Source organism: Fulmarus glacialis, unplaced genomic scaffold (genome assembly GCF_000690835.1).
Source record: "Fulmarus glacialis isolate BGI_N327 unplaced genomic scaffold, ASM69083v1 scaffold19721, whole genome shotgun sequence".
Taxonomy (NCBI): Eukaryota; Metazoa; Chordata; class Aves; order Procellariiformes; family Procellariidae; genus Fulmarus; species Fulmarus glacialis.
The window spans coordinates 34,439-46,396 of NW_009193644.1; the positions used below are offsets into that span (position 1 = coordinate 34,439).

Consider the following 11,958-nt stretch of genomic DNA (forward strand, 5'->3'; position numbering starts at 1 on the left):
TATATTCTGGAAGCGTTATTATGAGCATAAAGAAATATAAATTCCCTCCTCCTTCAGTGCCCCATGTAAATTTTATTTTTCTGTTAATCATCTACTTAGGACTGATCAAAATCAGGCTGAAAACCCTGAGTGCAAGATCTCTCATTTTCACTTAATTCTGTAAATCTAACCTCCATTCTTTTTTCTGCTCCTACGCATATTCATTCCCTCTCTTTCATTTTTTTCTCAGGAATACATTTTCTTTCCAAATTATTCCTCATTCATTCCATTTCTGGTCTGTCTTTCTTCACCACATACTCTGTTCTTTACCTTTTTGTTCTCATGATTTTCCCTGCGTGAACCCCACTTTTATAATGGAAATGAGTGCAAAAGGGAGACACTTTGCTTTGTCATTTTTCATACACGAGTGCACAGAGTTCAAACTGAGAAAAGTAATAATAATAAATTTTTTTTCTTTAAAATAATTTCTTTAGATCTTACTTTGAGACTTATGTGTAATTTTCTGCCAGGCAATATAGTCTTGCAATTTTTCCTTATTTCCTTCTTATTAGGTATACAGTATATAAACTTTGTACATGCCATTATAGCTACTCAATAATTTGCACACAGAAAATCAGATACAGGCGCAATTTGAGAAAAAACCAAACCAGGATATCCCAGCATCTCCTTACAAGGCCTGTATTTCATTTTTTCTTTTCTTGAGTTTCTTTACATCAGGTTCCCTGAAATAACCCAAGGCTGGTGGAGTAGCCGTTTGCCCACACCCACTTTCTGAGTATCTAGGGCTAGTGTACAGGTAGCTCAGGGTGGAAGCTAGTTATCATATGACAAATACAAATGAAACAGATTGTTTATCAATTGTCCATTTGTTAGGAGAAATTGCTAAAAATTATACTGTCCTAATTCACAGCCCTAGCCCAGTGACTCTTAGGAGCCTTACCATGGAAAACCCTCAGAGTAATTATAACTGTTTCCTAAACAGCCCACAGGAACTCATCCTACCCTGGAAAGTACCTCGCTTTAGCCCAGGAGAAGCCACCTAAACTCTAGTCTGTGATGTTCCCTAATTCCCAAAAAAACTAACTCTGTCCTGTGGAGCTCAGAGGGATGCGGTGGAGGCTCCTGAATAAAATAGTCTGATAACAGACTGAAATCCCTAATCCTGCTAGTCATTTAATTGCAGTGTTTTCTTTTCAGTTCTGCCATTTGCACTTCACAAATTCAGTTATTTTCAGATGTATTTGTATTCTAAATAGTGCACAGTGTGATAGTAGTAACATTGTCATAGCACTATTACATGCATGGATGCATAACTGTTTCTTTCCTTTCACAGTAAAGTTTATATATAGAATTGGCTGTAAAAACCCCCACAAACCCCTAAACTATGGGTTTTTAATTTATTGTGGCAAAGCCTAATAATTAACATAGAACTGTGATTTATCAAAGGACCTTTATTATGAAAATAAATCCTAATAAGAATTGCTTTGCCAGGCACTTAAAGATAAAACTATCTAGAAAAGAGAAATGTAATATGTAAATGGAATGAGGATATAGAAATGGAAATTATCATATGTGAAGCAGAAGAAAAACTCAAAGAGCTTAAAGCGCTGAAATTGGAGGGACAGGATAATCTCCGTCCCCGGGTTCTGAAAGAAGTGGCACATGAAATTGCATGTCCAGCAGCAAGGATTTTTAATAAAGCTGCCAACTGGTAGCGTATCACTACTGAAAAGCAAACCTCTTGCCTGTATTTCAAAAAGGGGAAAAACATTAGAGTGACCTCAACAATATTCAAGGCTCTAGAAGGTATTTTTAAGAAAAACATCTATGTAAGTAGACATAAATGGAAAATGGGACAAAATGCAATCTAAGTTTACCAAAGGTAAAACAGGTTGAGTGAATATATTTCTGTTGATTAAAACCACTGTTTTAATCAGTAGAAAGTGCTGTAGATACTATCTGTAGATAGGCTTCTGTAAAGTAAGTTGTGAATAAAATGCTAAAGCAGGAAAAAACCCTGGTTGTGCTAGAAGAGGAACCGTTGTCTGGAGGGAGGATATTACTGTAATTCTTAAAGGATCAGCATTGGAATCTGTCTTACTTAGTATTTCCAGTAATGACTGTGACACAAAAAGAGTATGCTAATGAAATTTTGCTGAAAGCAAACACTGAGAGATATGACTAATACAGAAGAGGATTAAAGGCTCATATAGGAAAGAAATAGATACTGTGGCAACTGGAATAACAGAAATGGAATGAAATTTAACAGCATACAATGTATGTATGAAAAACCAAAAGCAGGAGCTCACCACTTTGAAACCAAACAAGGAAGAGATACATTAGTTGAACACAGTACCTATGAGTCACTACAGTGAAGACATCTGTGGAAAAGCTAAACACAATCCTAAAATGTTCTAGGTTTGGTATTGCTAGTCGATATATGAAAATATTAATACTGTTGTACAATGTATTCCTGAAATCTCATGTCAAATACTCATTTTTACTCTCCATGTTTGAGTGCTAGGACAGGTGGAAGAGACTGCTATAGGAAAGCTTGTTTTACCGAGATAATGAAGATAGTTCAGCTACTTTCCCCAGGTTTATTTTCAAGTCGCTAGCAATCAATAATACTCACCAGTTCACCATTTTGAATCACAAGACTGTTGGATAGATCACTGTCATGATAATGTAGCCAATAAATCAAGTCTAAAACATATAATTTTGGGAGGATAGTTGCCTAATTATTGGCCCTGTGTAATCACCCATAAATACCCATATCATACTTTATTTACTATGTCAACACAAATATTCATGATAATCTCTATTTTTTACAGCAATGGAAACTCTTATAGATAAGATGTCCTATAGATAATGACATTTTAATCTGCTTTTTAACTATTTGTTTTTAAAACTGTAACACTTAAATAACACTTGGGAAAAGAGAGGATTGAGATATGTGTAGTGACTGGGACTCATCTGAATGAAGAATATACACAAATATTTTATTTGAGTTAAGATGTTGCCTTATTCCTTTATTAAAGAAAATTAATGACTTTTTTTTTTTAATTTGTACTTTTCAAAAGCTGTGGTTTTTTAAGAGATGGATATTGTGTCTAATTAGTGCATATATTATACCTAGTCTTCTATCCCTGGTTAATAATTTAAAATATAGTACAGATTTGTACAGTACAGACATGTACAGATTTTCTGTTAAAGAGCAAGGAAACCTTTGGATGTCTTCCAGTAAATATTCTGCGAACATTTCTGCCAACTGCAAATAACAGTAACTATCATTAACACTTCAACCTTTAAGAATACATTGTGCTCAAAAACTATCAAACTTGTTTGGTTTTGTATGAGTTCTGAGGCAAACAATGCTGAAATAAAACACAAATATTGTAAATATGTGATTTCAATAAACTGCGTAGATACACACTTTAATCAGGAACGCTTATCATTAAGTGAATTTATTAATTCACTTTATTATATGTAGCCATATTAGTCTTTTGGTTCCATTAAATATTAAAAGATAAGTCTTCTGTTAAATATATGTGAGAATTTTTACTACACTAATGGAATACATCATGTTCCAGTTCAACATTTTCAGATTCATTGTCCATGGAAAACAGGAGTTATATGTTAAGAGACTGGAGTCCTAACAAACTTTAAGACAACAGTCGTGTAAGTTCACGTCTGTGTGAATTGAGTAGTGTGAAATCTGTGGGCTCAATCTACTTTGAAAGTAAACTGTCTTTCAGGAATAAAGACATTTCTGGTGGTAGAGGCCAAGGAAGCCTGAGAAAGACCTCAGTATACCCTGCAGCACATTATGCCCAAATGGGACACTGGGCATGAAATACTCTCCTCGTGCTGGGGTTGTTGTACTGATATATCAAAGCAGGCGTACCTCACCTCCTCCCGGAAATGCAACTCCTGTCCTCAGTTTAAATGTGCAATGGAAGTAATTTTGATGAGACTTCCACCCTCCAGTATTTTATTTTAAATAAAACAACAGCTGGTGCTGTTATTTTAAAGATGAAGATAAATATGTAGAAAGACAGAGGATTGCTGTTGTTCAGCCAAAACTAGGGATCATTAACAGGGATCATTGCTCACCATCAGCCATCAGGTAGCGATGACTTCCCACCACTGCTGACCTTGTATTTCCTTTTATTTCATATGTAAATAACAGGCATGGGAAATAAGCATAAGTCTGAAAGGTTTCAAGCAGCTACATCACATCTGCGTACTGAATGGGTGAAGGCTGTATGGTCTTTTGCTGGGTGTTCAGCTGCCCTTTCATTTCTTCCTGCTGTTGTAGAGAGCCAGAACGCGTTGATGGCTGCCATGGCTGCCCAAAGCACGATGCTTCAGAGGAGCTGGGTCTCGGAGCAGAGCAGTCACCCAGAGAAACAGCCTGCTGATGAGGAAAAAGCTAAAGAGGGGACTGCCTGGAGGAGCCACTGCTGTGTAGGTCAAGCTTTCCAACAGCACAACCCTGCAGCAAAAGGCAACCTTTCGTGACAGTTAGGTCCCACAGCTTCAGGGACGCTGAAGGGATGATTTGGTGTCTTTTTCTATTTGTTTTCTGGAGCTGATCAAACTAAACTTTCCTGACTTAAAATCATTTTTGTTTTAGATTTGAAGGAAATACTGCTAACAACCTATGGTCTGATTCTGTTATTTCTATGCTTCATAAAAACTTATCTTGCAAATAGTTCAATTTATTGTGATGAAAGACTGATTTTATGATCATAAAGTATGAAATGCCAAGAAAATGTATCTCTTTGGTTTCCCTCTTGCTTCCACGGTGAAAATGCTTTTATTATGGCTTCACACCAGCGTCCTCTTATCATTGTATTTGTCAAAGCTACTGGTCAGCCCTCTGCTACTTTCATGTCTTCTTTGTCCATAATCTCTGCTGCCACAGGCTATTTTCTGTCCAGTGTTGAATAAGTCTCTCCTTTTTTAATTTGCTGCATCAAGGAGGTAGAAGAGGAGGATGCCCTATCAATACATTCATTTTATTTTCTATTTCCTTTTTTACTTTCTACATTGTGTTAGTGGACTTTGAAGTTCAGGAGCCAGCTGAGGTAGCTCATCAGCACATTTCATGTTGAAAAGAGAAAGAAATGCAAGTTGTCTTAACATAGCAAGAAAGTAAGTCTGTCAGGGGAGGAGAGCTTTACTTCCTCAATTTGGAGACAGGCAGGCATTCTTTCAACTTTTCCTTTTATGTTTATATTTGCAGAAGTCCTCTCCAGTGAAAATATACCTCAAGTATATATGTACATATACATGTACCTAGAGTGTATATATATAATATAGAAGGTTCAACTAAATTGGAAAGATTCTGTTGTCGTTGTCCACAGGAGAATTTTATGGAAGTAACATAGAAGAGAAAGAATGCTTCTGAACAGCATCCTTCAGTATACCTGACTGGAATCAGCTAATGCAAATTCGTCAGTGCTAGTGCTTGTTTTCTCTTCCCCACTACAAACGACACTTTTTCTCTGACATATGGGGCTAAGGAGCCATCACCTCACTGGAGTCTATCAATTCCCAGAATCATGCCCAAAGAGCAGATGATGTGCTATTGGTATGAATACCAGAAACCAATTCTAGCATGCATGCCAGAGGTTAATTATCACTCTTCTTGTCTGTTCTCTCTACAAGGTAAACATTTTGATGATAGTCTTCGTGCTATGCTGATAAGTAACTATTATTTGGTCATTTCATTTTTATTTGCGTCATTGAAGTATCTGTGAAGAGTCCAGGCTGAAGAGGAAGAAATTATGGCAAACAGCTGTTTTTATTTATTTTGCGTTGTTTAAGCTACTTCAGATATTCTGAAATCTAATTCAGATGTGAGGTGGAGAAATGCAGTTAGAAAATGTGGGATATATACCAGTGTTGACAATCACAAATGGAATCCTGCCCACAGCAACTACACTTGATGTTTGTAGTAGTCTTTCAGCTGTCTCCTGCCTTATCCATCTATTAGCATTGCTTTAGGCTTGCTGACAAGGTAATGTGACAATTTCAGCACAAAAAAGGTGCTAAGCAAAGATGACTCTAAATGGGCCACCTACTTACTATGGTGAGCGTGACTGTTTCTGCATAAAATCCCTTTTTTGCTGTTCGGGAGAATTCAAATGTGATTTTGTGGTTTTTTGTGTCTAAGAGAATATGACAAGAACTATAGCTGAGGGGAAGGAGAATGAGGACTCTGGATTAAAAATGTGTTTATTTCTCCAGGCAGAAGACTGATTGACAAGCCTAGTGGTATCCAGGCTAAAACCTGCTAAATTTGGGAGCTTACTAAAGTAAAATGGTGTTGTAACTAAGGCATCCCTGCAGCTGCTGTAACACTAAGAGAGCAGACTATTCTTTGGGTTTTCAGTTTCTCTTCTGTGTTAATGTCTACAAAGGTGACCTTCTAAAGAAACAAAAGATTTCTTCTGAAGGGATAATTATTAATTTTCTTAGACAGGGGAATATAAGGAAACAATCAGACTTTGATGATACAGTGATCCTTATTTATTGCAGACTGAACATCTTCCACAGAGGGTTTTTAGCATAGATCTATTTTTTCTAGATAGGGATTTTTAAACACTCCATCACTTATTTGGGGAAGGATCTGCGAGTGTGTATTTATGTCTGTCTCATTCTTTTCCCCTTAATACATTTTATTTCCTGCTTATATGGGAGATATATTAAGGCAGGATAAGAACTGTTATGTGTTTTGTTTCCTTGCTGGGGTTGATTTCTCTCCTGGTCCACCCTGCCCTCTGGTACTCATGAAATAACCAGATCACAGACTTTGCAGTTGAATCACTATTGCTTTTCTCTTAAATAAAGATCTTGTAACAATAAACAAACAGCAGTCATAGTAATAAAGTCTCTGTTGCTAATATTTAAGAACTAAGTTTTCCTGTTATATATTAAAAAGATCCACAATTTTAAGTACTCAAGCTTTATTTTAGTTGTGTTTGTTAAAGAAACCAGAAATGCTTTATATAACTTTTACAAATTTTTAAGATTTGAACTTATCTATGAACTCCATCCAATTTTTTCTGATCATAGCATAGTTTCACCTTTTTGATACAGCAGATGAAAATCAACATCTAATTGTGCTCCATCTAAAACTTGTGTAACAACAACAAAAAAATCCACCCCAGTGGAATTCCTGTTTGAATTACTGAAGATAACATTTTAAAGTAAAGGAATTGGCACTAAAAGAGAATTGAAAAGGTGAATCTGTTTATATGAATTTAAACAACTTAACTGGAACCAGTTTTAAAAATGGTGTAATCCAAGCACGTTTTAGCCATTTCAAAACTTAAGGTAGGTATGATCTAATCATACTGAACTGTTTCTAAACTGCACTTTTCCTCACATTTAAAAAAAATGTTTACTGCAGTACAATTTCACAGTGATTAGAAAGGTGGAAAATATAGTCTACAGAAGCAACTCAAAGAACTTTATTCACTGTCATGTAGGCTTGCTTTGGGCAGGATTAGACACCCTCCTAAGCATGTCAGCAGATAGCTGAACCTTGTAATTCTGTGACAGGTATCATTGATGGATATGCAGTAATGTTAGCTCAACGGTGAAAGGGAGATTTTGTCATGCAGGTCAGTCAGAGGATGTTTTAAAGGCTTTGATGATTTTTGTAAGGAGCTTCTAAATATGAGGATGACTACAGAAGAAAGCATGAAGGTGTGTTATCAATGCTGCTTAGTAAAATTATATTCTGGGCCAGGTGAGGGTGAGAGTCCACATCCTGGCAGTGAACATGAGCTGATAGGTATGACGGGGATAAAATGTGAAAGGGATTTTTCTTCTCTTGTGAAAGGGAAAAGAAGCAGGATGTAACTAATGCAAAAAAGAAGCAGGAGGAAGGCAAAGGGATGCACAACATAATCCAGAACAAGCCTTGCTGAAAGCTTCTGAGTGTGTAAGAGTGGGAAAAGATTGCACATGTGGAGTTCAGAGGAAAGAATACTGCAGTATCCTAATCTAGAAAGGAGGGGAAGTAAGCCTGTTTTTCTAGCCGCGTGGATGGACAGAAGAGACATAGATGACTGCAGAACAGTGTTGAGATAGCCAAGCTATATTTTAATGAACGAATGCACCAGGGGCATGTAAGGAGGTGAAAACAGCTTCCTCCCAGCAACAAGACAGGGAAGGGAGTACTGATGTTCCTCGGCAGTTTAGAGAAGATTTCTTGCCAGCCTGTGGGCCAGACCTGACTTGAGTAAGGGATCAGTAAGGGATTGGAAGTTAATCTGTAAGCTCATCAGCCAGTGCAGGAAGCCACTGTAAACCCAAAAGTGAGTGATGCCAGGAGATCACTTACCAATCCACAGGTGGAGTCAAGGATTTGTTAAGACTGGATAACAGAAGGGGGCTGGGTGTGGAATGGTGAGGAGCATCTGAAGCGTGGCTAGTCCTCCTTGGGCTGTTCTGCCTGTGTAGGTAAATGTCCTCATGTTGAGTATACCATAACTGATAGCCATAAACATGGTATTAATCACTTATAAGGTAGAAGAGCTAATGATACTATCACTATGTCAATTTTTATATAATGACTTATGGCAGTACAGAATGGACACTTCCAAACTACTAAGATAATTTTTGAAGAGAGGAGAGGATTTTATCTTCATATGTGATGTCTTAAAAGTTCAAAAGATATTCTTGATTGTTATGCATAAGAAAACATATATTTTAAACCAAGTTTGCAAATATTTGTTAATGGAGAGCTCAGACTGAACAAATTTCTTGATTATGTTGCTATTGCTCTGTGAAATGTCAGATGTAAGCAGAACAATTTCCTTGCCAAAAAATATTTACTGCGTAAAATGTTAGCTAGAAAGTCTGAGGAGGAAAAAAACAAAACCCAATTTTCTGCTATTCAATTTAAAGGCAGTCTTTTGATTTGTTCCCTTTTAGCTAAATCATTGTTTTTCTTCACTGTTTCACGTACAAAGCAAATTGCATACCAAAACCACACACTTTATATGATTCAGAAGTTGGAAAGAAGTAGACATTATTGCTATTGATTTTAATAACATGAAATCAGCAGGTTGCTCTCATTTTGGCAAGATAGTAATTCTAATGAATGCTATTTTAATACAGAACTCTCTCTCTGTACATACTTTATGTTACAGTCCCACCATGTTACATAAAATGCTAGCATGAACTGAGTAAGTTTTAGAGAAAAGAGTCTTTAGTGTGCCTCATTCTCTTTCAAATATGAATAAAGGAGAAAATTATAATAGACATGAAGCTGCATCCACATACAATTCTACATCTCATTCCAAAAATTTATTTTGAAATTGTTCTGTCTTCTTTGTGAAATGGTCTTGCTAATGGTGTGTGATAAGCTGAATCAAATGTATATATAAACACATAACAGGATTGAAATAGCAGAATTCTTTGAACTGTCTGCAGAAATAAATATTTACCTCACAAGCAAAATAAAATGTTCACTTTTCTATAAAAAGCACGTCTTGTTATGTTTGAAACAAACTACATGGAAAGTATAATAAATCCTGAATGCTTAGGTGAAAATTGTTCAAAAGAAAAATCCACATGACTTTGAAAGACATGGTTTATTAATGGAGAAACTGTTGCAGCCCATGGCTGGTATACCTTTTTCGAGAGAGAAGAGAGATAAATTTAAGTTTGAGTAAATGTCTCGAATAGTAGTATTATGTGACTCAGAATAGAAAATTACTGGGGAGAACGTACATAGCCTACCTTTCTCCTCTACTACTTAAGTATCCAAATGAACACAGATTGTGAAGGATATAATTACAGTTTTTAAAAATGTGTCATCCATCCTCTTTCATTCTACAGCTAAATATGCACATCCTCAACATACAGCAAAAATATGGAGCATAAAATTAGGAATATATTATCTGTCTATGTTTAATACAAAGTCAATGTTTAGAATGATTACGGGAACATCAAGGCCCTGACACAAGTGAGCAGCACTTCAAGACTGCATTTAAGAGTAGCTTCTATTGAAGGCGTATCAACCAAGTACCTTTCTGAACTAGGAAGAAATGGTAGCATTTTCAGGTCAAATTTTCAAAGATACTTAGCCACAATGCACACATGCCCATGCACATGAAGCTGGCTTTCTAGACAGAGCTTTAGAAGTCTTCTGGGGAAAATGGTCTGCAACTGAGGGCAGGGAGTTGATTCCATTTGCATGTGTGCTTTGCTGCCTCCCACCACAAAAGGAGCTGCTGTGCATGCAATCCAGCACCCAGTTTCTACAGAGCACTGTGGTGGTCTCTCCTACGTGACCTGCTGTGTGCCTGTGCAAATTTGGCCTTGCTCCTGCACAGGATCCCTGAATGCATGGGTGCAAAGGCATCGCTGAGAGCCCCTCACAAAAAGCAGCTACCAAAGACTCAGTCTGCAGCTGGGATAGCAAAATCTGCAGGCTGGGATTGCTGCTGTGCTGGGTGGTCTAGGGACCGTGCGCATTTGAGGATTTGGGTCCGAATTGCTTTTGAGAGCAAGTCTGGGCTTGTATGCTGGTATTGCACTCAGGAAAAATCTCCCCAGGAGGCAAAATCCTACTGGAAACCTGCAGGACTCAGATGCAAAATCCTACTGGATCTTTTGCAATATGAGAAGCCTGAATCTAGGCTGAGCCTTGGGGGCTTGCAGGGCACAGGGCTGGCTGCTCACTGCTAAGGCAAACCAGACTGTTGCCAGGTATCTTAAAGGGCTTGCTATGCCGGGGCCTCACCCCCCGAGATGTTGAGGGGTGTACCCAAGTCTTGCAGAAAAGTTTGCTCCAAGGGAGGGGCTTCTGCAAGGCTGCTGTGAAACATACTCTGTTGCATATTAGAATTGTTTCAGAGCAGCAGATAGATGTTACCTGGTTCTCTTGAAACTACTTGGTAAAAAACTTCGTAACTTCTTGGTGGATTATTTTTATGGTATTCTCTTTAATGTAGAAGTAGTTATTGGCATCTCAGGATTTTAAAATAGAATTAGCTATTGCATATGTGAGAAAAATCAGCAGTGTCGTGCCTTACATTGCAAAGTGGAGGGTTTGCTCCTCAAAATGGGCTACTGTGTAAACCATGGTTTTGTAGCTACCAGCAGTAACAAATAACAAGTGCTTTCTAAGCAATGCTGGAACTGGAGCATTCCTGTATTTCTAATGGAAAGCCTGTCTTTGTTTCCAGAGAATAAGGAACTCTGAGAAAAGAAGACAGGTCTTTTGAATGACGTATACTTTCCGCCTTCATCTTAGTACCTTGTTTGAAAAATAGAATGATGAAACAGTGGGTTTTTTTCTGCTGTGGCAGTCACTCCTCCTGATCAAGAGAAGCATGCTGCAAATTGGAAACAAACCGGAACTGAAATCCTGTGCATGTCAAAAGCAAATGCATGAGAGGTATGAAAGTGAGCGCGGATGTTAAAGTGCAAAAAGGGAAAACTATCACTTAAGGCAGTACAATAAGGGACACTGGATTTCTCTCCTGTGCACACCCCGCCCGTCCAAAACTCCCCATCTCTGCATGCACCAGCACAGGGAAATGTACTAAAACGTGCGGCACGTTCCCCTCCCTGCCCTCTCTCTTCCTCCAGCCCCCATGGCCGAGGCCTGGCTCCAGCCCGCACCAGGGGACTGCACGGGGAGGCGGGCAGGTACAGCCATGCCTGGCTGAGGGAGGGGAGGCCTGTGGGGCCAAGGCGGCTCCTGTGCCGCAGGCTCCCCAGAGCGGGGCATTCCCCACCCGCTGCCATGGGCTCTCCTGCCGCCCAGGTTGCTACATGCTGGAGCGGCAGTGGCCATGCCCTATATAAGAGCCCTGAGGAGCCGGCCCAGTTGTGCCAGGGTGGTTAGCCAGCGCTGGTGTGCCATGGAGGCCGAGGAGGCTGCAGCGGTGGCGGCGAAGGCAGCACTGCGGACCCCCAAGTGCT

The 11,958-nt window shown here is 38.6% G+C and overlaps 1 protein-coding gene across 1 annotated transcript in view; it reads left to right on the forward strand.

Moving 5' to 3' along the window:
- The first annotated feature begins 11,897 nt into the window (after positions 1 to 11,897).
- Positions 11,898 to 11,958, forward strand: part of DMRTB1 (DMRT-like family B with proline-rich C-terminal, 1) — a 7,585-nt gene continuing 7,524 nt past the window's right edge. The window contains exon 1 of the mRNA XM_009587526.1: positions 11,898 to 11,953. Within this exon, the coding sequence (XP_009585821.1) occupies positions 11,898 to 11,953 (56 nt within the window). The remainder of the gene's footprint in view (positions 11,954 to 11,958) is intronic.